The sequence below is a fragment of the Chelonia mydas genome, chromosome 8 (assembly GCF_015237465.2).
Source record: "Chelonia mydas isolate rCheMyd1 chromosome 8, rCheMyd1.pri.v2, whole genome shotgun sequence".
Lineage (NCBI taxonomy): Eukaryota > Metazoa > Chordata > Testudines > Cheloniidae > Chelonia > Chelonia mydas.
In genome coordinates, this window is record NC_057854.1 from 64752361 (window position 1) to 64777801 (window position 25441).

Here is a 25441-nt window from a genome sequence, read left to right on the forward strand (position 1 = left end):
ACCATATAGGGCGGCTCCAATGTAAGTGCTTTAATCTCGGAGACCCTTCGGACAGAAGTTACCATCACCAGGAATGTCACCTTCCAGGAGAGCAGAAAAAGGGAAGAGGATGCTGAGGGCTTGAATGGGGCATTCATGAGCTGCGTGAGCACAAGATTCAGGTCCCATGGAGGGACTGGGTCCTGGACTTGGAGGTAGAGCCACTCCAGACCTTTTTAGAACCAGACCATCATGTTTTGAGCAATGAATGACCTGCTCTGGAATGGAGGGTGAAAGGCAGATATGGCAGCCAAGTGGACCTTAACTGATGAAAGGGGCAAGACCTAGAGCTTGAGATGCATAAGGTAGTCCAGGACTGACTGCAGAGAGGCCTGCTCAGGCCTAACCCCTTGGGCCAAGACCCAGCACGTGAATCGTTTCCATTTGGCCAGGTAGGTTGCTCTAGTGGAGTACTTTCTACTACCCAGTAGGACCTGCTGCATGCAGGCTGAGCACTCCCGCTCTTCAGCAGCTAACCATGTAGCAACGAAGCTGTTAAGTGCAGCGCTGCTAGATTCGGGTTCAGGAGCCTGCCATGATTCTGGGAAAGGAGATCTGGCCCGAGAGGCAGCTGCATTGGGGTTGTTACCAACAGGTCCATCAGCATGCCAAACCAGTGTTGGAGAGGCCAAGCTGGGGCTATCAGGATAACCTTGTCCTGCTTCATCTTTGTGAAGCAATGGCACCGGTGAGAAAGTGTACATCAGAGCCCCGGACCACAGGAGTAGGAAGGTGTCTGACAAGTAGACCCAGTTGATCCCCTGAAATGAGCAGAAAAAGTGACATTTCCTATTCTAGCGAGTTGCAAACAAGTCCACCTGGGGAGATCCCCATTTTCGGAAGATCCTGTTGACCACCTCAGGGTGGAGTGACCATTCGTGGTGAGACAAGAAGGCTCAGCTGAGGTGATCTGCTAACATGTTCCTGGTTCTGGGGAGGTGCGCTGCCGTGAGATGAATTGCATGCTGCACACAGAAGTCCCAGAACTGCCTTGCTTGTTGATATAAAACATTATGGCGGTGTTGTCCATCAGGACTTGAACCACCTTACTTTGTAAGTGGTGCTAAAAAATCTGAAAGGCCAAGCGAACTGCCTCGAGCTCCTTGACATTTATGTGGAGAGAGCGGTTGACCCCTGACCAGTGGCCCTGTGTACTGAGCTCACCCAGGTGGACTCCCCAGGCCGGGCCTGAGGCATCGGAAACCAGAGTTAGTGATGGGGCCAGGGCCGCAAAGGGAACTCCCTGCAACACTGATGCAGGGTCCAACCACCAAGTCAGTGATGACCAGATGTGGTACAACACCTTGGATACCAGGTCCAGGCCGTGTCTGTTGGGGATGCAGACTGACGCCAACCATGCCTGCAATGGCTGAAGGTGGAGCCAGGTACGACGGACCATGTAAGTACAGGCAGCCATGTGGCCTAGCAACCTTAGGCAAGCATGGGCAGTGGTGAGCGGGTGGCCCCTTCCATGGGAGCCCCCTTCCATGGCTCAGAAACTGGCCCCCAAAAGGAAGGCTCGCCCACGTGGAGTTGAGGACTGCTCCAATAAACTATTTGTTGCACTGCTAAGAATGCTGATTTCTTTTCGTTCACTAATAGGCCCAGGTTGCGACAGGTGGACCGCACCAGATAGAGACTGTTCTGCAACTTGATCCCATGACCTGCCCTAGATGAGCCAATCGTCAAGGTAAGGATAGACCTGGATCCCCCTCAATGCCTCAAGTAAGCGGCTACTGGGGCCATACATTTTGTAAATAACCACAGGGCTGAGGAGAGGACAAAGGGAAGTTCCATGAACTGGAAATGGTGCTGGCCCACCATAAAACGGAGGAACTGTCTGTGTCCTTGGAAGACAGAGATATGGAAATAAGCATCTTTCAAGTCAAGAGCGGCATACCAGTCTCCCAGATACAAGGAGGGGATGATGGAGGCCAGTGAAACCATGCGAAACTTCAACTTCTTGAGGTACTGAGTCGCTGCAGGTCCAGAATGGGTCTTAGGCCCCCTTTTGCTTTTGGGATCAGGAAACAGAGGGAGTAGAAACCTTTTCATTTCCTGAGGGATCTCCTCCATTGCCCCCAGGAGGTGGCCTACCTCCTGAATGAGGAGTTGCTAATGAGAAGGGTCCCTGAAGGAGGACGGGGAAGAAGGTAGGTGGGGTGGAAGGGTGGCCAAAAGCTGGAGAATGTAGCCCAGCGACACAATCTCTAGCATCCAGTGGTCTGAGGTAACCTGCGACCAGGCCAAACGGTAGGGACAGAAACAGTTGAGGAAAAGATGGGACGGATCCAGGGAGTTAACTGGGGTGTTGCTCTCTAGCGCACCCTCGAAATCACGCTTCTGGCGCCCATGGTGTTTTGCTGGCTGCAGGTTGCATAGGTGAACGGGAGGAGAAAGGGTGACGGCGACTAAAACTAGTGTCCCTTCTCCTTGTAGATTCCTGCTGAGGCTGCCAAGGCCTTGGTGGCAGGGGTGGCCGGAATTGCTTCCTCGCCGACTGAGGTGCATGAAACCCCAGGAGCAGAGGGTGGCTCGAGTGTCCTTCAGACATGGGTGAAGGGGGTCTCGGGGTGGGCACCTGGCCCTCCACCTCAGCATCTGCTTGCACTTAAACGGCACCAGGCTCGTTGCGCTGACGCTTGTCCAACGTGACGACCGATGATTGGTAAGATGGGGGCATCAGTATAAATGGCACGCCCCAGGCATTCTAGTAAGGCCTTTGCGCTGGCCACTGGCCCTGCTGCCAGGATGGCATCGCTGAGGTGGACACAACCGCAGGAGGCTAGTCACGACGGTGCTGTCTTGGCGAGGGGCTGAACTTCCTCTCCATGCCGGAGGAATCCTCCTCTAGTGACCAGGTTGGGCCATCGATGTGGGTCCCTCAAGTAGTCAGACCAGTGCCAGGAGTAAGGGGAGCAACACCATGTTGGAGAGCGTCCCTGTGGTCTAGGCGACTGATAGTCGGTGTGGAGAGGGCAGGCATGAAGATGACCGGTGCTGACCATAAGGCAACTGGCACTTCCCTCTGGGCAAGTCCTGATGCGAGGACAGAGACCGGGAGCGTGATGCCAGCAATCTGTGGCGGCGAACTGGTGACGTGGGCTGCTGCAGAGACCAGGGGCGCAGTGACAAAGGGCTCTGCCTGAGCTCTGGAGACCAGCAGCGTTCACTCACTTTCTGGGAGTTTTTCATGGCTGGCTTGCAGGGAGCTTTTGACATGTCCAATAATGCATGTGGTGCTGGCTGCAGTAGGAGAGTCCTTTGCTCTTTGGGCGCCAGGAAGGAGTTGACTCCACCATCAGCTTGAGTCCCCTACCACTCCCCAGAGTCGGTGGTGGATCCCTTAGTGGGGTAGGAGGTCCCCTTGGAGACGTGTCCCCTTGCAGCTCCAGCATGGGCAGTGGCCCGAAAAGGGGCCCAATGCCCCTTGGTCTGTCTTGCTCACTACGGGGTCCTGCTCCTTAGACTTCTTCTTGGGCACTGGCAAAGGAGATCGGTCGTATGTAGAGCCCAGTGCCTGGGGACTGCTACGCACCAAGGCCAAAGTGCTGGGTGTTGCAACTGGCTGGGCTGGCTCTGAGGCTGGGTGGAGAGCAGTCTCCATGAGGAAGGCCTTCAAACGAATGTTGCGTCCTTTCTGTGTCCTGGGATGAAAGTTCTTACAGATGTGACACTTACTTTCACTTGGGATTCCCCCAAGCACTTCAGACAGCTGCCGTGTGGGTCACTAACAGGCATAGGCCTATTACAGTCAGCACAGGGCTTAAAACCCGGGGACCAGGGCATGCCCCGCCTGGGGCACAGTCCCCGCCGGGACCCTAACTGACTGACTATTGTACATAATAGCTATCTACTAACTAATCTACATTAAACAAAACTATTTACAGCTGGAATACGAAGTCTAAAGGGAAAGAAACCGCTGACCAAATGCGAGGCAAGGAAGAAAGGTGCTCTGACCAACCACCACAGGCGGTAAGAAGGAGCAGAGGGCGTAGGGCCGGTGACACCTGATATTCCAATGCATGGGTGCGGCGCTGCAGAAGGCGCCGCAGCTGACCCTACAGATATCGCTAAGGCAAAAGTCTCCGATTACTGTGCAAGTGGGTGCGTGCACACCTAGAATGGAATTGACATGAGCAAGCACTCGAAGAAGAACTGGGTATGTTTAGTTTAGAAAAGAGGAGTAACAGGGAACATGATAGCTGTTTTCAAATACTTGAAAGGCTGCCACTAAAAAGATGGAGAAAAGCTGTTCTCTGTTGCCACAGAGGGCAGGACAAGAGACAGTGTTCAAGATACAGCATAGCAGATTTAATCTAAAATCTCAGGAAAAACTTCTTAACTGCAAGAACAATAGAACAATGGAACAGACTGCCTAGGAAGGTTATGGAAGGTCCTTCACTGGAGGTTTTCAAAAGGAGGCTGGATAGCCATTTGTCTTGGATAGTTGAGATGCAAAAAATCCTGTATCTTGGCAGGGGATTCGATTAGATGACCGTTGCAGTCTCTTCTAACCTTATGATTCTATCATTTTATGACTGGAAAAACCCTGTGTGGTGTTTATTAGGGGATCCAAAAAGGGAAACTGAGGTGAGGGGCTACATGCAGGGCTGCCCAAGGCCACCAAGGGGCATCCATGAGGCAGCCAGTCATCTACAATATTTCATTGTTCAGATTCTCTGAAGTACAGCTTATCTAAGGTACACAGACAAAAAAAATATAACAGAAGTGTTTTGAAACAGAAATTAGATTGATATTACATGCAAACATAGCACACCAGTGAATGGAATTCTGAAACTGACATGACAGCGTATATTTCATTCTGATTTTAAGAATTTAGCAGATTTTATTCTGTGTAGAACTAATTTAGTATCTTTCATTTATTACTGTATTTTAATTTTGAACTTCCTATTTCCTAACAGGAAATTTCTGTTTGTTTTGCATATGAGTATATAAATATTTGATGTGAGGCAATATAACAGTTGATGTTGGCGGACTTTGACAAAGAACATGAACACAACTAAGAGGGATGTGGCACTGAAAATTTCCCTGCTCATCCCAAAAACATGGGAAGCGTTTTATAAAACTAAACAGAACACTGATCCCTATAAGTGACTCAAGCCCCTCTCACTTTCAGCATGTGAGTGGTTCTAAAATCATAGGGGCTATATACATGCTTAAAGTTAAGCACATGTTTAAATGCTTTGCTGAATTTGGGATCTTAGAACAACTCTTCTTGATCACTTGAACTCTCATTTAGATGAACAAAAAGGATAGTCAGTGTACATCAGCATTGGGTAATTAATCTTTCTATTCAGCAGGAGAAGTTGTTATACACAGCATCATATGACCATGTTTCTCTCAACCTTTTCTACCTTAAGCAGACATCTTAGCTATGTCAACATTAAGAACATAGTTTTGCTGCACTAGATAACAGATCAGACATATGCTTGCATGGATTAACTTAATTTCTAGGGGGAAATGGAAAGAGTTCTTCCGTGAAAGCCACTCTGTGATGTCTGGTGAATCCCCAAAAAGAGGCCACACCATGTCAGTTATCCTGTCAGCACCCTGTGAATTATTTCTTACAGCAGCCCAGTTTAATGCAGCAGTAAGATGCATAAGATATCCCACCAGAAATCCACCTCTGCACACTGGCTAATACAGCACCATTGTGAATGCAGTTACATGGGTCTGGCACAGATAGCATAGCTGGAGCATCCCCACAGCAAAGAGCTAAGACACTCCAGCTATGCTAAGCTAACCAAGGCTAACTCTACAGTGAAGACATACCTAGAACAAACACTTGCTCCGGGCGGGGGGGGGGGGGGGGGGGGGGGGGAGGGGTGTGTGTGTGTGTGTGTGTGTGTGTGTGTGTGTGTGTGTGTGTGTGTGTGCGCGCGCGCGCACGGCGGCTAGAGGGCAGGGGAGGGAGGGAGAGAGAGATGATAGCCCATTCTCACATAGCCACATGAAGGATCTTTCATTTTAGGGTATCACATACCAGTGATCATCAGCAATTAGCACCCCAGAGAGCTGGATATCATGACGAGAATTTGGTTTGTACTTTCCAACTGTAGTTTGTCCTTCTTTTATCATATACAGAAGCATCTCAGAGAGCTGGGGATCTTCATTGAGATTGACAAGGTTTGGCAAACGATTGTCCATCTTGAATGTAATTCCTGCTTTCTAGGTGATGGATTCAGAAAGAAAACGTTAGAGATTTATTTGTATGCATTTATCAAAAATACATCATTAAAGTCTGCCTACTGTACAATAGGTCAGTGTTTCTCAACCTGGGGTCCGTGGACCGCTGTGGTTCCGCAAGGATACTCCAGGAGGTCCATAGGCCATGCTGATCAACTCCTCTCCCTCCCTCCCTCAACTCCTCCCAATCCTTCTCAGTGCCTCCTGTGCAGCGCCGGGTGGGTGGTACAGGGGGCAGCCCAGGGTGGCTCACCAAAGGGAGCACCATGCATAATGTTTGCCTGATTCCTACCTGGTCTGCCAAGAGCCAGTTGGGCTGGCAGAGGCAGCAGGCAGGCCAAGCAGCATTTGGGGGGGGGGGGGGGGGGGGGAAGGACCTGAGCTGCAGGGGGGCAGTTTGATGAAAAGCCAAGCCAGCTCTCTTCTCTGAAGCAGGGGTGCCCATCCTGCCCCCGATCCACTGCCGTATGCAGCCGTCGCTGCTGCTTCTAGCCCCCCTGGAGCCCAGAGGAGGGGGGAAGAAGGAAGACAAGAAGGAGGCTGATGTTGGGTGTCCCCCACCCATGTACCCGATCTCCATTGAGCTGGGATGATGGGACAGGGGGAAATCTGTGTGTTCTGCCGCTTCTCTGGGTCAGAAGCTGCTGGCAGCTGCTTGTGTCTGAACAAGCCTTCAGGCCCCTGAACCTGAGTGCTTTATTAAAAAGAGTGCGTTCAACACTCACTCAGGTGCGCGCGCACACACACAAACACACACACCAGTCTCCCTCACACAGTCCCCCCCAACACACACACCAGGGCTCTCTGCATCTAGGTCAGTTTCACCACCTGGGCTGCGCTGAGAGGTGAGCACAACGAGCCGCTGCTCTCCTGCCCTCTCCTTGCACAGCCCAGGTGGGGAAAGTGACCTGGATGCAGGGAGCCCTGATGTCACTCCTTGCTTGCCCCTCAAAGCCCCCTGGGAGCGCACAGCTCAGATGAGCATCAGTCCAGTGGGGGAGCGAGCAGCAGTGCCAGCTGCTCAGTCATTGCATCCACGTCAGTTTTCCCATGTGGGTGCAGGATGGGAATGCAGAGGTTGGGGCACAGTGCAGAGGTTGGTGAGCAGGAAGGAGGTGCAAGGGTAGAAGTGAAGGGGGTGCAGGGATTAGTGGCACAGGAGGGGAGTGCAGGCGTTGGGGTGAAAAGGGCACAGTGCAGGGGTTAGGGGCACAGTGTAGGGGTTGGGATGAAGGGAGGGTGGGCAGGCTATGGGGGCCAGGGTCAATGGTGCAGGGGGGTGCATCATGCCTATGGGGCCAGGAGCACGAAAATGCAAGTTCGCCCAGGGTGCCATTTTCCCTAAGGCCAGCCCTGTGGTTGCCGCAGAACAGCTGTTCTCCGGGATGCAGGAGGCACTGGGAAAGAGGGAGAGGAGAGGGGATGGGGTGCACTTGGGGGAGGGGGCAGACAGAGGCAGGGAAGAGGAGAGGTGGGGGTGGGAAGAGGTGGGATCTTCGGGGAAGGTGTGGAGTGGGGGATTTGGAGGTCCACAAAAATTTTTAAACCAAAATGGGGGTCCACGGGTTGCTAAAAAGTTTGAGAACCACTGCCATAAGTAATTTATTTGAAAGCACTGACCTGAAGAGAATGAATAATATTAACTGCTTCTTGCAAAAGAGGAATGTAGACTAGGAAAGAGGATTCTTAGGACAACCCCAATTCTGTGCATTAAGGGGTTTATTGGTGTTAAGCATTTTCTATACTACTTTAATTCTTATGAATAAAGGACACCTGTAACTCCTTTGTTTCTTCAAATTTCCTTTGTTCTGCTTGTTCAAATTTTTCTTTCCAGGCCCTTAGCATATTAGGGGAAAAAATCAAAATAATTACTTTAGGGATACTTTATTCCAGTATTTATAAGACTACTACTTACTATTCGGAAGACATTAATGACTATCCCACCTTTGCATCTCTGCCATATCCCTCTCCTGTTGGTGGAGTTTTACCCTTAGGGATGTTATTTCTTGCAGATACTGTCTATATTTCTCAGGATCTGTATTTAGAGCACTTTTGCGAGCTGCTTTAAGTTTCTCAATTTCTGCTTTCAGTTCTACATTTGAAAAATAAAAACATAACTCAGCTTTTACACTAAACATAGGATCCTATATTAAGCTGGTATTTAATAAATAAAAAAAACATTCTTTTTGAACAGTAAAGTCTGAGGATTTTATCCTAACTCTGGCAATATCCAGTTGAGTTTATGTTAAATAGAAAGCATCCCATCTAAGCTTTAACACACCCATCTAGCTACAAAAGTCTGCATTTGTTACTTTTAAGAATAGAGAAAATAATTTTATTTCACTACTCTTGAAATGTGAGACATTAAATAATCTGCTGAACTGCACACTGAATTGTGCCTTTATATATGGCAAACCGATTGTTTTTGGTTAAAGTCTACAGGTCACTTTTATATCATGCTATTCTCTGAAACACACAGGTCACACCAAGGAAGCATTAGCTAAATTAACTGATCAACTAGAGTGCTGACAATAGCTTATTGCACTATACATCTGATTTCATTTGATTATACAGCACAGACAGATTCCAGTTAAGTACTGCCAGATTTTCAATCTTTCAATCTGCATACAATGTTTTTCAGGAAGCTGCTAATTTAAAACACAACAACTTGTTTACTCTCTCATATTACACAATGGTTCTTTTGTTTGCCATTCCATCTAAGCACTTTTTCATTTATATTATTTCCTCTGTGCAACACCTGCTGAATTATCACCTACTTTTGTTTTTATTTTTAAATATAAACAAAATAAACAAGTACTCTAATAAGTAAAACAAATGCTACTTTGTGAATCAATCCCATTATATCTCTACATAAAACCACATCAGCATGAATACCACACACCACTGGAGGTGGCAGTAACCCAGTCCCTTTAGTAAACCTAACAAGAAGGAGACAGAGTAGCAATATGAGGGAAAGGCCAGTTTTTACACCCCAGTTACTACAACACTACTCCTAGTACTCATCTCTAGTATGACTGCAAGTTAATCTGCACTTGCCTGTTGGCTGCAATACTAATGTTCCCCACAGGTAATACAATGATTATATATGCAGCTCTAAATTATTTCATAATTCAGACTGACTGAAGATCATAATAGTAAATCTGTCTGACTCCACTTTTCTGCAAGAAAAGACTTTCCTCCTCCATTTTTAGTTAGCACTATACGACTAAATGCCAGAGAAGCTATTTCTCTTCAAAAGGGAAACTTCAGGTTGAATGAACACTTACAGTCTACAAAATACAACAATGTCCTAAATAAGAGTACAGTAGCATGTGTCTAAGCAGGTTGCTACTGACCCCACTCAGCTGGAACAATAAAACTATTTTGTGTGGAGTATTAAGGTCCAGAATTTGATCTCCTTGTTCACACAGCATAGCAATTTAGTAGTACCATTGATTTCAATGACTACTAGTGCAGTACGGTGCTCTTTATCATGTGTGAGTATATCACAATCTGACTGTATGTAAAAGCAACATTATAGCTAACATTTTTAAGTGTACAGACCTTAGGAAATCCATCTTTAATTTGACCACCTTTCACTCATGTACTATAGTGTGTATCGCTGTAGCAATCGTACTGAATTTCCTGACTCTTATTTAAAATCACAATCATAATGTTGAATTACATGTAAAAAAACTAAGGTTAATTTCCTTGTTTCATAAACAAAAATAAACGGAAGGAAAACTTAGGTTTACTTGAATGCACAACTGAAATGAACACATTTAACTGGATGCTGTGATATCTATACGATTGTGTACATTCAAATATATATATGGTACCTAATTACTGTAAACAGGGTATAGGTTCAAGCTCAAAAACAAAACAACCTATAAAAAACACTGATATGTAAGTTTTTGAAACTGTATCAAAGAAAAGAGTATCTCCAGTTTAAAAGTATGAGTAGGCCTGTAAATTGTTTAAAGCCAGTTATTTAGAAAACTCTTAATGTTAAAATGAATAAACCTCAAATATGCTGTCAATCATTACAAGAGGGTATTAATATCAACATCTATCATAAACAATTAAGTTAAAAATGCTTGCAAATAAAAAAATCCCACCTTACCTCTAATTAATTTAGCATTCACATCTTCATTTACTTTGGCAGTGTTGATTATCAAACGAGCTTGTTTAGCATATCTAAGAGTGCTAAGGGTTTCCTCTACATTGCTGGCAGCAGGGCTTACTGTGGCAATCATGGTCGTTTTTGAATTTCCACCAAGACTTTCCTTTAATAACCTTCATCGACAAGAAAATGAAACAATTATTTCCACCATAAAAACCAAATTAACTTCTCAGAGTTCATAAGGGATTAAATACAAAAAAATCCTGCGTGATTTACTATTTATTTCAAGATGATTTTCAACCAGATATCCAAATCCAGAACATGAGCCTGTTCCTGCTTACAGATACACAACAAGTTTTTCTTATACTTAGAGAAAATTCAATCCATTACTTATACACCTAAATAACTTCACCCTATTATACTTTAAGACTCTTACAAACCATAGACACTCTTATATACAAGCATTTCTTTGCTTTCCATTTATGCCCTCCTCTTTTTGGAAAGCATCGATCGCAAATGCCTAAATTTAGCAGAAAAAACATGCCTGCCTTTGTTTATATTTTCACTGTTGCACCAACACTATGGAAGATTTTAGCTGAATATGTTTTAAGAGTTATGGGAATAGGTCATAAATCAATTTTTGGTGCAATCAACATGATGCTTTATTTAAGTCCTTTATTTACAGAAAGCCCTATTCTGACTAAAATAAACTCAGGTGTCAGGCATGCATAAGCCCCCAGGCCACTTGCCTCTACCAGCTGATCTATAGGAGACAGATGAATGGAATTGTAAGAACTACTCAGCTGACCAGCAATTCATAGTTTTAGGGTTTGTCCTTAATCTTAAAAAAATTAGCCAATTCCCAGGTGCATGACACTGTGGAATAGTTCAGTGCCAGTGATGAGGGCTGAGAGAGAGTTGTGCCAAGGAGAGAGGACGGATTCTGGCTGCTGGGAGGCAGAGATGGGATCAAGACCACAGAGTCCCACCCATGCCTCCTCTCATGCACTCTGTGCCTAATGTGACATGTCCACCCGTCACTAGTTCGCCAGGCCAGCAACCTGCTGAAAAATCTGTCTTTAGGAGAGAAAGAACCATCATGGAGCCAAAAAGGCAAGGCCAGCAAATAACAGAATATAGGCAGGGAATAGGAGATTGTTTCCTCTCTTGTGGGAGGGAGTTTTAGTATTCAACAGATGCTAAAAATGTGAAAGCAGTCTCTTCAGAGTCAGAAGAAAAAGGGAACAGCAGAGAGATGAGGGCACTGTTAAGAGAAGAAAAGGCATCAGAAACACATTTCTTCATATACAGTACAGAACCACTGAGGAAGAATATACCAGTCCTCAAACGCACCCACAATTAGCAGAACATGAAAATAAAAATATTTTTCAAGTTTACTTTACTTCATCCAATAGTTATTTCATACAATTTATAGAAGTGAGAGTCTACGGATGCATGAATCTACAGTGATAAAAGTCTCATCTTTTTGTTTTCCACAGAACCAAGATTACTTTATAGTAGCTCTTCATGAAATATACATACCACGTAAGGACAGATTCCCGATAAGGAATGAAAGCTCTCTTTCTGTTCTGCGATTGCTCAGAAAGCGCAGAAATAACTTTCCCCAGAGTCAGCAGTGATTTATTAATACTCACGCCCTCCTATATAAAGCAGAAATAAAAATAAATGCACAGCCTCATTCTGAACATAAATTACTACTACTTAGATTTTTTTTAAAATGGGCAAATTGCTAGCAGGCTAGCAGCATTCTCCTGTGAACTGAACTGAATCTGTGATTGAGACTCAGACCAATAATAATTTACATACATATATATTTTAAGCAGTGAAACTGCTAATCAACTAAAGCAAGAAGTTAAATTTAACTATGAATAGTACAGAATATTCAGCAGACACTACATACATTATTTTTTTTCAGTCTTGTGAAAAGACCAGAGCAGCAATGCAAAAGACACCGTTACATCAAGATTCATTCAACATTGAGACCAATAGGTCTTCTCTTACAAGTGCAGACCTAAAGCATTTTCATTTCATGGCCTCACAACACTGTACTCTTTGGGATAAACCATATGTCACAAAACTGTAAATGCAGTTTACCTTCAGCCTCTCTTCACTGGTCTGAGTTGGAGAGCAGCGTTCACTGCCTGCTAGATCTATTAGATTTATGCGACTGGTAATCCTATGATCATGCTCTTCTCCTTCCACAAATTCTGTCTAGAGAAAAGAGAGATTACTGCACTTAGTCTGCACAATTAAATGTTTTTCTATGACTCATCACCAAAATAAAAACCCCGTGAAGAGTCAGATCTATCATGCTATTCACTTGTAAACAATATGTTAAACATTTTCTCATTTTATTTTTTTAATGAGAGTGTCATTTAAGATATAGTATAACTTGCAACAAGAAAAGGAGTAAGGCGAGGATAGTAAATAGTATCAGAGACAAACACTTGAGGATTTCCGGTAGCACACCTGCATAAGGAGAATTCGTAAAAAGTGAAAGGCAGCCTAGAAGTACATTTTGGTACCTCAGCTCGGGAGCGTATCAGGACTACTACTCACTTGGGCTTCAATCCAGCACCCATCAAAATCACTAGAAGTTGTCTTTGACTTCCACTGGTGCAAGACTAAACCACTGGTGAATGAAAAGGACACTGACCTACATGCCCTGATGGGGAAGACAGAGCAAAGCATGGTGATGGTAGCAACTGAGGAAAATCAGGAAAAAAAAAATCTGTGGGAGGAAAAAATTGGAGGTCCATAGACTTGGGAAGAGCTCTACTTCGCCTTCTTCTCCACCCTCGTCTCTTTGTGGAGGGTGTCTGTCTCCTACATACAAACTGATAGGGGGGAAGAGCAGACTCATGTCTGCTAGGGATAGGTGCCACTGACCTGAGTGCACAGGTGTGTTTCAGTAGCTTCTCGTTAAACAGTCCCTGGAACACTTTGCATTATCTTATCTCTGACCCAGGTCAGGTATGTTGGAACATCACTGGGACATAAACATTCAAAACTGTGTATTATAGAATTTTCTCCCCTTGCTATAACTGAACCATGAACATATTTCTATAGTGCAATAAGTATATATAGTGCAGAAACATTAGAAAAGCAGTGTCCTGAAAAGTTTACAGTATGACTCAGACATGTTTACAATGTGCATTTTAAAAAAACTAGCACCGTGAGTATATAAAATAAACCAGACCTGGCTACTTAGAAAGCAGGACTACTACTTCTTTATTCAGCCCCGTATATTTAACACAACCCTCCCCTACTTCATTCTTTTCTAGGCAGCACACGATAATTGAATTTTCTACCACTACATTATTGCAATAATTAAAAAGAAAAAAAAAAGGTACTCTATACCTTTGTCTGTGTCATCACGAGGGAGAAGACAGAATGAGATCTAGAGCTCTTGTCATTCATGCCTGTGGCAGCAGTTGCTCTCTGTTTATTTCCTAGCTCGAGCCAACTCTGATAATAGAGATAAGAGACAGGATATTAAGCGAAAGGATTCTGTGAACAGCTAACAAAAGTTTAAAGAGCTCTGCAAAAATGAACAAATATACTGTATCTACATGCTGGTATTAGCAGTAGCGTGGGCCACTAAAAGGAAAATTTTGGTAGCCCACAAAATACTTTTGGGATGTAAATTATGTAGGATGCCAACATTAATCAATGTTTTGAGCATTATTAATACATTTTTTCCCTCCTCTGAATGCAGGGGTCAAAATGGGGCAAACTTTTTGAGACCTTGGTGTTACCACAAGGAAAAATGGAACCACTACTACTTTTGTCTAAACTTAAATGAGAAATTAAAATGAGAAGTTTAGGCCCCGATCCTGCAAGTAATTTCACCTGGGCACAAGGGTCTGCCCACACGTAATCACCTGCAAGATCAGATAAGATGTCATAGGCTAACGGACTAGGCTTTGTAAGCTCATGTTTATCATCACTGAAAACAAGCATTCAGGAGTGAAGAAAGGAGCAATCATGAGGCAAGAGAAAGATTTTTACTTACAGCTATTAGAAGACTGATTTTTATTACTTAAAAACTTCATCATCATCTTACCTGGATATCAGAATAAGAACTGACCATGTTCCTATAAAAGAAATAAATAGTTCTAGTTCAAACCAGTTCATTTTGTTTCTACAAAAGTCATTAAGGGTTTAATTTTTGAAAAAATTTACTGAGTTATAGACAAATACATACACTAAAGCTGAACTTCATCGAGGCACCATACAAGTCTAAGTGTCTATCCCAGCGAGATTGGGCAGGATCTTAGGCCTTGATTTGGCAAAGATTTACATGTGCTTAACTTTACTCACTGTGAGCAGTTTCCATGGCCTCCATGAGATTATTTACAGTTCATAAAGTTAAGCATGTGCGCAAGTCTTTGCAGAATAAAGGGTCCTGCCCAATCCTGCTAGGGTTGACCTTTACATCTGCAGAGCTTTTATTAAGTCAATGGTACTGCACAAGGGCATAAGAACAATAACTAGCATATTGCCATATGAGGCCAATGTATTTACTAGAATTACAATAGTTAAGGCTTACGCTGTCAAGTCTTCCACATATGGCCCCAATACTGGATGTTCTCTAACACGGAGCTGTTGAGAATAATTGTAAAAGAAAAAGTGATTCAAATATATGAATTTGTCATAACAATTATGCAACCATCTCTTAAAAGTAAAAAAAAAAAACCTAATGAAAATATAAGTGAAAAATGATTTTTCTACATGGCATGGTATGAAGGGTTTTTTTGGGGGGGTGGGAGGAGGTCTTACAAAAAAAATTCAATAAATGCTCCAGAGTAACATCGTTACAAGAATAATAAAACCTTTATTTTACCAGGATAACTGAAAATGAGTTCTCAATTACAAAAGTAACCAGGCCAAAATAGGTCACAAACTGGAATATACTGTTGCTTACCAGATAGAACCGAAGATGTAACAATGTGTGGACAAAATAAAATTGAGGAAAATTCATAACTGGGATTTGCTATAAACTCTCTTTACTACTTTTACACGAAAGTTTTAAAAATACCTGCACACTTAATTACCTGCCCAAGACTTAACAGAAATTTAGCCCAAGTCCATCAGCAAACGTATTCTGCCAAAATCACCATCCAACCTAACCCTCCCAATTTAATAGAGCCGTAGGGTACTCTGCAAAGAACTAGAATAAAAAAGTGCTGCATATAAATGAATGCATTTCACTAATAAGTGCTGTGTATTGCGGGGGGGGGGGGGGGGGGGTTAGGGGGCTCTTCTTCTCTTCAGCATTTCTTGGTTTAGTAATCTCCCTCTCCTCTTTGTTTTGTTTTTTCCCCTACTCCTGTCATTTAATTTACTCTCTCTCTCTTATCTGTTTATGATCTTCTGCTTTTACAGGCAGCACAAGACCCTGAATTGTCCTCTTTCATGTTTGTTTTTCCCCTTTGATCTCAATTTGTTCAATGCTTCCTTCTAAACTTTCTTTCACCGTTCTGCTTTCCCCAGCCTCACTCCATAGTGCTACATCTTCACTGCAAAGAGGTGTGTTTTTACATCAAGGTAACTATCTTGATGTAAAATCCTAGTGGAAGCAAGGCATTGTCGTTTTTATGCCAGTGTAGCTAGTCAAAGTCAATTCTAGGTAGGGGAAAAATAAGATTGATCTTGACCAGCTACATCAATGTGAAAATTACCTGTACCTTGTCTCCACTAGGATTTTACACCAAGATCTCTCTCAATGTAAAACACATTTTTTTTTTAGTTAAGACAAAGCCTTAGGGTTTATGTACACTAGGATTTAAAGGTGTGTTATTAGATCATATTAGCTAAACCAATCTAACAAATGCCTTCTATGACAAGTTGTTCTTTAACACAATTTAGTAATTTAGCAACTTGCCTTGCCTCCATAGAGTTTCAAAAGGAATTAATTAGCTACTCGATCTAACGTCATACCTTTAAATCCTACTTAAAACAAGGCTTTAGGGCTGAAGTGTATGTCAAGCAGAGACCTTTGCTCTGCTCCTCCAAAGCAGGGGGGCAGGGGGAGGTACACATGAGAAACCCCAAAATGTAAATGTAGAAGAGGACCAAAAAAAGAGAAAAACCCCCAAAATCCTAGAATTGGAGTTAGGGAAATGATAGATAGAAAAATCAATGTATCAAATCACAATTTTGGGGAAGGGATTAATTGTCTGTTTCTTTCAGAGGCTATCAGCTTCAACTAATTTGGTATGAAGTAGGGTTGCCAATTGTGATTGGACGTACTCCTGGAGGTTTCATCACATGACAATCTTTAATTAATGATTAATCTTTGTCCTAGAGTCTCCAGGTATTAATCTTAGAGGGATGGCAACCCTCCCTACAAAGACGACATTCAGAGAGCAATCATCAAAAAAGTAAATTCCTCCACTTGGAGGAAGACTGATGGGCAAAATTAAATTAAAGCCCTATCTGCAGATTCCAGCTTTCTCACAATGTTACTTTAATTAGAAATAACCCTGGCTCTGTTTTTAACTTCTTCTATGCAGTGGCATCATCAATATCAGTAGCAGAAAGGTGGACAGATTAGTAAAAGCATTTGGGTGAACAGAGACTCCCAAAATCAGTGTATGTTTCTTCATTTTATCGCTGAAAACTTTTTGGTCATGCAGTAGTGGAGAAAAATAAAATTTAGTCTGCAAAATATTACTCAGTTAATATTTAACAACCTTAAATCTAAAAACTACCTTATAATTTGACAATATTTTATTGACACTGGCATAACAATGTATTTTTAAAATTTGTACCAGTATAAATTCTAGGCACTGAGTACATAGCTAAAGATGCTTCATAGCAGTCCAATGTGTGTACCATCTTCTCTGTAACTCTTATTTAGTAGGAGCATTTATAACAAAGGTAAAATATTAGGAGATGTGCTCATTCCTTTCTTCTTGCTTGCTCATCACACAACAACATTGCTACATAATCTACCTATACAACAACTTCCAAGCTTGCCTGACAGGAAGCTTACCATATCCTTCCAGTTAGAAGACAGGTGCCACTACATCTTGTATATTGACAGATATATTAAGTGTATATATTATGAGTAGTAACTTACAGGTTGTTTCTTCTGTCCATTTTCCGCTTTAAAGATGAGCAAATCATGAATTTTCTCATTGTAGACTTCAAAATAGCTCATTTCAAAATGGTACAAAATCTAATTAAAAAAAAAAAAATATGAGTCAGATATTCTGCCAGCCTTCTTTTGTCATTTCCAGCCAACAAATTTAATGGAAGCTGCAGGTATTCTATACCATCGGTGCAAGCTTTCATTTTGAAGTCATCTTCCAACAGCAGCAAGATCCTAGACAAGAAATCTTAAGTATACAAACTTATTACAATTCTATCCACTGCTTTCCAGAGCTGTGAAATTTCTGAGATTTAAAAATAAAAAAAAATGACATGTCAACATTGTGCTTTTAATACGTTAAAAAAAGTTTTATTCACTCCTGCAGGAGTCCCATATTCTTTTATGGACTAAGCTTCCACAGTATGATAAATACAATACATGAAATAAAGATTCTGACTGGTGGAGCTGGCACACTTAGGTGATTTTTTACCTTGCCTCAGAAAAGGGACATGCATTGTCATAACTGGTATCCACAATTATCTTAATTTATTGAATGAGGATTTTTCCATGACAGTACTCACCACTTCCCAAGCTCCTATAGTATTTATAAAATTGAAACGTATTGTTTAAGGAGCAAAGAAGACTGAAGTAAAACACTGACAATACAGAGAAAAATAGAACTTAGATGATTTATGGCAACAGAATCACTTATTCACAGCACATAAGCATAGACAGTCACTTATATCCACTCTATTGGCATCCATTAGAAACTATAATTTGATACTCTTTATTGCTAAATTCAACCGTATACTACTTAGATTCCTCAATGCCTAACAAAACTTTTATAACTTCTGTGCCTCACAGTAAAGCAAAATGATTTATAAGCTTTGTAGCTGTGAATACCAATATATTTATGTATGCTGATGTGCTGAATAATACTTTGGCAATAGATAAAGAAATTTAAGCAAGTTAAACAAAGAAACCTTCCTGTATAAACTTCACTCAAAATTACCTTCACTATTTTATAATCGGCAAAATTTAGTCACCGAACACTTGTATGCAGCCTTTTCTGTCCTATAAGAAAGCAATTACATGTTCTTGATCTCTAATTTATCTTTACATATGTGGACAATAGCATCAAATAAGATGTGAAATAAGCCAGATGTCCCTCTGTTTTACATTTAATATCTCCTTCAATAAACTTTCAAAAATCAGATTTATAAATTGAAGAAAAAGATTCAAAACATTCTTTCTAGGGAGCATCCATACCATTCTTACCAAGGACAGTATCTTGTATTTGTAGCAAGGTAAGATTTAGCTGTCTCAGTCCTCTCTCAGGCTCTCTGGTCTAGGTAAAAAAGAGGTACAATACCAAAAAACAGCGCTCTCTACCAAATTATTAGGAATTCAATCTTAGCAAAGCCTGAATCCCAGTAACCATAAAAACAAGAAAAGCACATCTCTGGAGGAACTTCTTGTGATAAGAATCACTCAACAAAACCCCAAACCATCCTTCTCTTTAGAAAGCATAGGTATACACGGCGTATACATACTAAGTTGCCATCACCACCACATACAGATTAGCCATTGTCTGAATGCATCTTAACCTGCTCAACAACCCTGGTGACCCTTCTGCTAGACTTCCTTACAAAGATTCCAAAGCAAAATTATAGAAGCTGTAGTACGTGTTTCCAACTAATTGCAGAAGCTTCAGTTTGGCTCATTTCTTGCTTGTTGATCTCTCCATCTGATAAATGTTCCTGTCCACATGAGCACCACAATTTTTCTCCTTGAAATGGTTTTTGGCTCACTAAACAATTCAGCTTTAGCATCATTTCCAACATGCTAACTGGGAATAATGGGACTGTCCTGCTCTTCCACAAATTCCAGCATATGCAACTGCTTTCTTCAGCCAGCATGACCTACATTACTCTAGAAAAACAACGAAGAATCTGGTGGCACCTTAAAGACTAAGATTTATTTGGGCATAAGCTTTCATGGGTAAAAACCCACTTCTTCAGATGCATGGAGTGAAAATTACAGATGCAGGCATTATTACACATGAAGAGAAGGGAGTTACCTTACAAATGTATAATAATGCCTGCATCTGTAATTTTCAATCCATGCATCTGAAGAAGTGGATTTTTTACCCACAAAAGCTTATGCCCAAATAAATCTGTTAGTCTTTAAGGTGCCACTGGACTCCTTGTTGTTTTTGTGGATGCAGACTAACATGGCCACCCCGATACACCTCTAGGTAGCACCAATGCAACAGATGTAATAATGTTGCCTTCTAGGTTTATAACATAGGCTCCAATATGGAGTATTGAAAAAACTTCCCACTAAATTATAATTGATCCTTTCCTGAAAGAAACAAACAAGGTATCATAGAGGAACAAAAACAAAACAACAAACAGCCATTTGTTGTCCTGAGAAATCGAGAAGGTTATTATACTGAAGGATATCACTCATAAACTGTATGATAAAACAGATTTGAGGTGCTGAAGTTCAAACAACTGAAAGGCTGTCTCCATTTGACCATGCAAGTTACTGTACCAAACATATATGATGTACCTGAGTACTGAGAGAAACTTTGGGACAAAGCTTGCATTTTATCTTTGTCCTCCAAGTTTCTATCTGCGCTCTTGGACTCTACTTTTTGCTACTTTTCCTTTGGATAATGAATCCATGCTTGAGGGCCTAGAGACTTTATGGAATGCTCTTCCAACTGTGGATTCAGTAGATCAACTAAAAGTAAGTGCTTGCCTAAACACACAAGTTATACAATACAAGCATGCTTTAGTCTTTCCCATCTTAAAAAAAAACAAAAAACCCCACCACCTTTAATCCCATTTGTCTTTCCAACTACCATTCCTTTCATCTGTAAATTCATTGAACACACTGTCTACAATCACTACCTGGAGTTCCTCTTCTCCAATTCCATCTTATACCACCTTCAATCCAGCTTCTGCCCTCAGAACTCCGCTGACCTTGCTCTCGCCAAAGTCTCCAGTTACCTCTTCTTAGCCAAATCTCAGAACCAGTACACCATCCTCATTCTCCTTGACCTGTCAGCCGACTTTGAAATAGTCAACCAGGCTCTTCTTGCAGTCTTGTCCTGCCTTGGCTTCTATGAAACTTTACTCTCCCTGTTATTCTCCTACCTCTCTATTTGCTCCTTCTGTGTGTTCTTTAAAGTATGCCCCTCATCCCCCCTTCCGTGTTCCCACGGGGCTCTGTCCTTGGTCCCCTTTGCTCCTTCTACATCTTATCTTTGTATAATCTCATCTGTAAATACAAGTTCTACCAGCATCTTTGTGCTGATGACCCTCAGGTCTCTCAACCACAGGCCTGTCTCCTTCTGTCCAAACTAAAATCTTAGCCTGTCTCTGATATCTCCTCATGGATATCCAGCTGTCAGATCAAGTTCAACATGGCTAAAAGAGCTCTTAATCTCCCACCACACATGATTTTCTTTTGCAATCACTGTAGACACCACCACCAGCCTGCCTGTCCTATCGATCAGGCCCATGCTCCAGGTGTCATCTTCGACTTGGACCTCTCTCAGGTCTTCACAACCAGGCTGTGTCTCAATCTTGCCAATTCTTTCTGCATAACATCTAAGGTATAGCTTCTCATCCATCCACAAAGCTAAAACATTCATCCAGGCTGTCATCTCGCATCTCAATTAGTACAACATCCTTTTCTCTGGATATGACAAATGCAATCTTGCCGCACTGATATCCATTTAGAATTCTGCTGCAAAGATCACTTTCCTAGTTCAGCACTTTGAAGCTGTCACCTCTCTTTTTATACCCCTCCACTGTCTTCCCCTCGTCTCTATCACATCAAACATAAGCTACTTGTTTTCACTTTGAAGGCCCTTCACAGCCAACCCACCCCCATCCACAAAGCTATCTAATTATCCTCCTTGAAATTCCTCCTTTAAATGTTCTTTTCTCTTGATAGCACTGCCTATCATTCGGCTAGTATTGTCTCACTGTTTCCTTGTACTCCTCTGCTAGTATGTCTTTATCCATCGGATATCTTATATTTAGGTTGCAAGCTCTCTGTCTTTATGTTTTGCATTTGCACAGGCCCTAGCACAGTGGTCGATAACTAGGGCCCTTAGGCACTATGATAATACAAATAGCTAAAATGGTACAACCCCATTAGTGAGCATGCAATTGTATCAGTATAAAGGTGCTTATAATGGTACAGCTATTCCCATATGGGAAGGGGAATAAGCTATACTCCAGTATGAGACACCTTTACACTGATTAAAAAAAAAAAACTAGGACTACTTCTGGCACCTTAGAGGGCAAGCCAAATAAATTTGTTAGTTAGTCTCTAAGGTGCCAGAAGCACTCCTAGTTTTTTTTGCTGTTACAGACTAACATGGCTATCACTCTGAAACCTTTACACTGATAAGTACAGCCACTCTAGGGGTTGTGTCAGTTTAACTATTTTTGTAAAAGAGTCACATACACCGATACAAAAAGTGTGTGTAGATCAGGCCTAAAAGATTGTTCTTAAGTAATCATGGAGCTCTATGTGAACTAAAAGATGACTTCACAATAACTTTAATATAACCAGAGACAGTTCATCTAATTGTTCAAACTTTGGTTCTTTTTCATGGTTTCCTTTTTTCATATTATGCTCACCTGTGTTTATCCCAAAAGTGATAATATTAATGAAGAAGGGCTTACATTCATTAAGTTAGGAAAGGACTGCATATTTGTCTTTTCAATGGCATATACCATAGCAAGAAAACTGAGGTCCTGACATTAAATAAGCTATGCTCTGAGTAAACAAGAAGGCCGCGATACAGTGTGGACTTGTCCAATAGTAAGACATTGCTAAGACTAGGGAGAGGGAAACCCAGAATAACCTCTGCCATTTACACTGCAGATATCTTAAATCTCTCAAAATTTCAGAATCAGAAAATTTGAGAGGAGGGATGTTTGTTTTTAAATAGAGTAAAAATAGCTACCATTAGGCTATATCGTTAACAGTTATTACTGAGTTTCATTTTTATACATCAACACCAGATGTGCTAGGATTTTTATTTACCCCTTTTTCTGTAAATTTTTATCTTTTACATACAGAAAGTATATATAAAAAAATACCTAGCCTTTTGGTACCGTACCAGTAGTATGTACCAATTTCTTTTTGCATTATCCCTGATATGGGACTATAGCACAATATATTATTTGGATTGTCTAGAGAACGTTACTTGTCAGTTTTAGCAAAAATAAAATTTAAAGCAGCAGCAGAGTACAGAAACTAGGAGGAAGTAAAATAGCACTAAAGAGTAGAATGACAGGAATAAATATCAAAATCCTTGATAACAATATACTCTAATACAATACATCCACAATAGAAATAAGCTTTCTGACACAATACCTGTTGTGTGTCCATTTGTGCTATTTGAGTAAAAAGATCTTCACAAAATCTTGGAATTATTCCTAGTTCTTCACCAAATCCCATCATCCTGTAATTACAAAAGAATGTAAACACACACAAAGTAGTTTTTTAGAAGATGATGTTTACATTTATCTGCCTAATGTAAATATTAATTATGTTGTAGTTAAGACCATATTACAGTTCAAATCCCAGATGCATTTCTAAATTATACAAATACTTAATTATAGAAACAAATCAAAGACTTTTTTTTTCCTGAAAAAAAGTTATCGATACCTGACCTGGTGTATACAAACCAATTTATCCTCAGATTCCAAATTGAAATTTATGGGCCTCCCTTTCAAGTCCTGTCTACCAGTCCAACTTCTTGAACTCATTACTACTAATTTTATGAAAAAGTCATACTTAACACATTTCATAGTATACCAACATTTATAAAAATCAATGCATAGAGGCCAATTCACTTGAAAATCACAAGTTTGTTCAAAAATAAATCTGGCATAGTTGTTCCGATACTAATCACCTCATTATCTCCAGTTCATACCCTCCTTGATTTGAGTTTTGCATCTTTAGTTCAATTTAATTTCAGTTTCAATTTGAAAAAAATAGACATTAACTCAGCTAGTAAATGTTTACATTCATATCTGCAGTAGTATAAAGAAATCTGTTCTGAAACTACAATCCCAGCACAGTACTAGTTTATGTCAAACATTAAAACACTGTAAAATGTGACCTCGTTTAACATGAAAATGAGTACTGTCCTCTTCATTCTCCTCCCCTACATAGCTACTGAAAAACTTGTTTAAAAAAAAAAAATCACATAGAATAGCTATTGTTCAAGCAGGAAGTACAGCATCTTGTGTACTTCTACTGAAGAGCTATGCAATACAGGAATCATAAATTAATCGAAGTCCCGCACAAGTGTTGTGCCAACATCTGAGAACTGTGAAGCCTAGTACAGAGAGGTACAAATCAATGTTTCCCAGAGAGAAAAAGTCATTTTTAAGCTTTTAAGAAGGATGCTAGAAATATGACAATTTTATACTATAGAAAGTACTGAATGTGTCTGTTTTAGTCCACCTTTACTAAATACTGCAAGTCAAAATTGGGTTTTCAAAAGAATGACAAAAATTAAAAAAAAACAACACACTTCTGTCTAAATATTTTCAGTTACAACTTTTGCAAACAACAGCTCAAGATAATTATAACAGGAAAAGTTTAGCGGAAAAATAATCTTTCCCCCCCCATTTGTTTACTTTGTGCATTTGGCAGTATTTTGCATGTAGTCATTTTTACTCTTCCCTTGTAGTCCATTTCTCTTGATTGATGCGTGGGTGTTTGGAGAAGATTTGGTTGTTAAAGACAGTAAAAATACTTTATAAAAAAAGAAAAAAAGTTAGGCAAACTTGAGGCTTGTCTACACTACAAATGCTTTGCTGATCTAGCTATACTGGCACAGCTATCTCAGCAGAACCTCTACTGTAAGTGCAGCATGTGCCAACAGTTGTCGTTTTTTTGCATCTATGCCGAGTTGCATCTACGTCGGGGGTTTTGCCGGTCTAAAAGTATCGAAAAACAAAAACAGTCCCTAGCCAATATAACTATGTTGCCAAAACTTTGCATACACTAAGACTACACTAAAAGTTAAGCTGACCTAACCCCCATTATAAACAGCGCTAGGTCAACAGAAGAATTCTTCTGTTCACCAAGCTATCATCTCTCTGGGAGGTCGATTAACTGCAGTGACAGGAGAACCCCTCCCGTCGCTGTAGCAAGTGTCTACACTGAAGTACTATTGTGGCGCTGTTGCAGCATTTCTAGTGAAGACAGCCTAACATTTGACTGTAAAACCACAAAAATGGGCTGAGGAAGTCAGTGGGAGATACATATGTGAAACTTTTTAAAAATTTTTTACTAGATTTCAAGTTGAAAAGGTCTCTTTAAAATAAAATTCCCATTGACTTCCTTTAGATTAAATATTGGGGGGTGAGGGAGTGTTTGTTTTTTAAAAAGAAGATCAGGATCACCTTACAACATTCCTTCCTTTCATTTCTGAGAAACTATAGACGTAACTATTTCTGCTTATAGGGCTTCTTTAGTAAGCAGCACGCTCGCTATGATGTCCATTTCAAAAAAAATTGTTAAACTACAATAAACAAAAAGGGTGGGATTTTCAGAAGCACTCAGCCTTAACCTTAACCTAAAAGTTCCCGTTAACTTTTAAAGTTCACTGGGAGCCAAGTTAAGACAGTGCTGACCTCTTCTGATAATCCCACATTACTTTACTATGTAAAGAAGAATCTTTTGGGGTTCGAGGCATTTCTGGACAAAAGCCTCTGTGGGTTTGATAAAGCTGCCTGCCAAGTGCTATTAATATCCTCTAGGCACATTGATACATGTTTGATTTTATTACACATACAACACTGGAATTCAAATCGAAGATCCTTAGAAGACATACATTTAAGAACATACGAATGACCCTACTGGGTCAGACCAAAGGTCCATCTAGCCCAGTATCCTGTCTT

At 41.3% G+C, this 25441-nt stretch overlaps 1 protein-coding gene across 7 annotated transcripts in view; it reads right to left on the bottom strand.

Annotated features, from left to right (window-relative positions):
* KIF14 (kinesin family member 14) overlaps positions 1–25441 on the bottom strand; it is a 114424-nt gene that overhangs the window by 86407 nt on the left and 2576 nt on the right. For all 7 annotated transcript variants that reach the window (XR_006283238.1, XR_006283237.1, XM_037907233.2 and 4 more), the window contains exons 3-13: positions 22899–22986; positions 17481–17579; positions 14946–14998; positions 14460–14490; positions 13754–13861; positions 12488–12604; positions 11915–12033; positions 10373–10545; positions 8194–8341; positions 8023–8086; positions 6047–6231 (exon numbers count right to left, since the gene is read on the bottom strand). Coding sequence is in view for 5 of the 7 variants with exons in the window: in XM_037907233.2 (XP_037763161.1) it covers positions 6047–6231; positions 8023–8086; positions 8194–8341; positions 10373–10545; positions 11915–12033; positions 12488–12604; positions 13754–13861; positions 14460–14490; positions 14946–14998; positions 17481–17579; positions 22899–22986 (1185 nt within the window). In the remaining 2 variants the exon portion in view is untranslated. The remainder of the gene's footprint in view (positions 1–6046; positions 6232–8022; positions 8087–8193; positions 8342–10372; positions 10546–11914; positions 12034–12487; positions 12605–13753; positions 13862–14459; positions 14491–14945; positions 14999–17480; positions 17580–22898; positions 22987–25441) is intronic.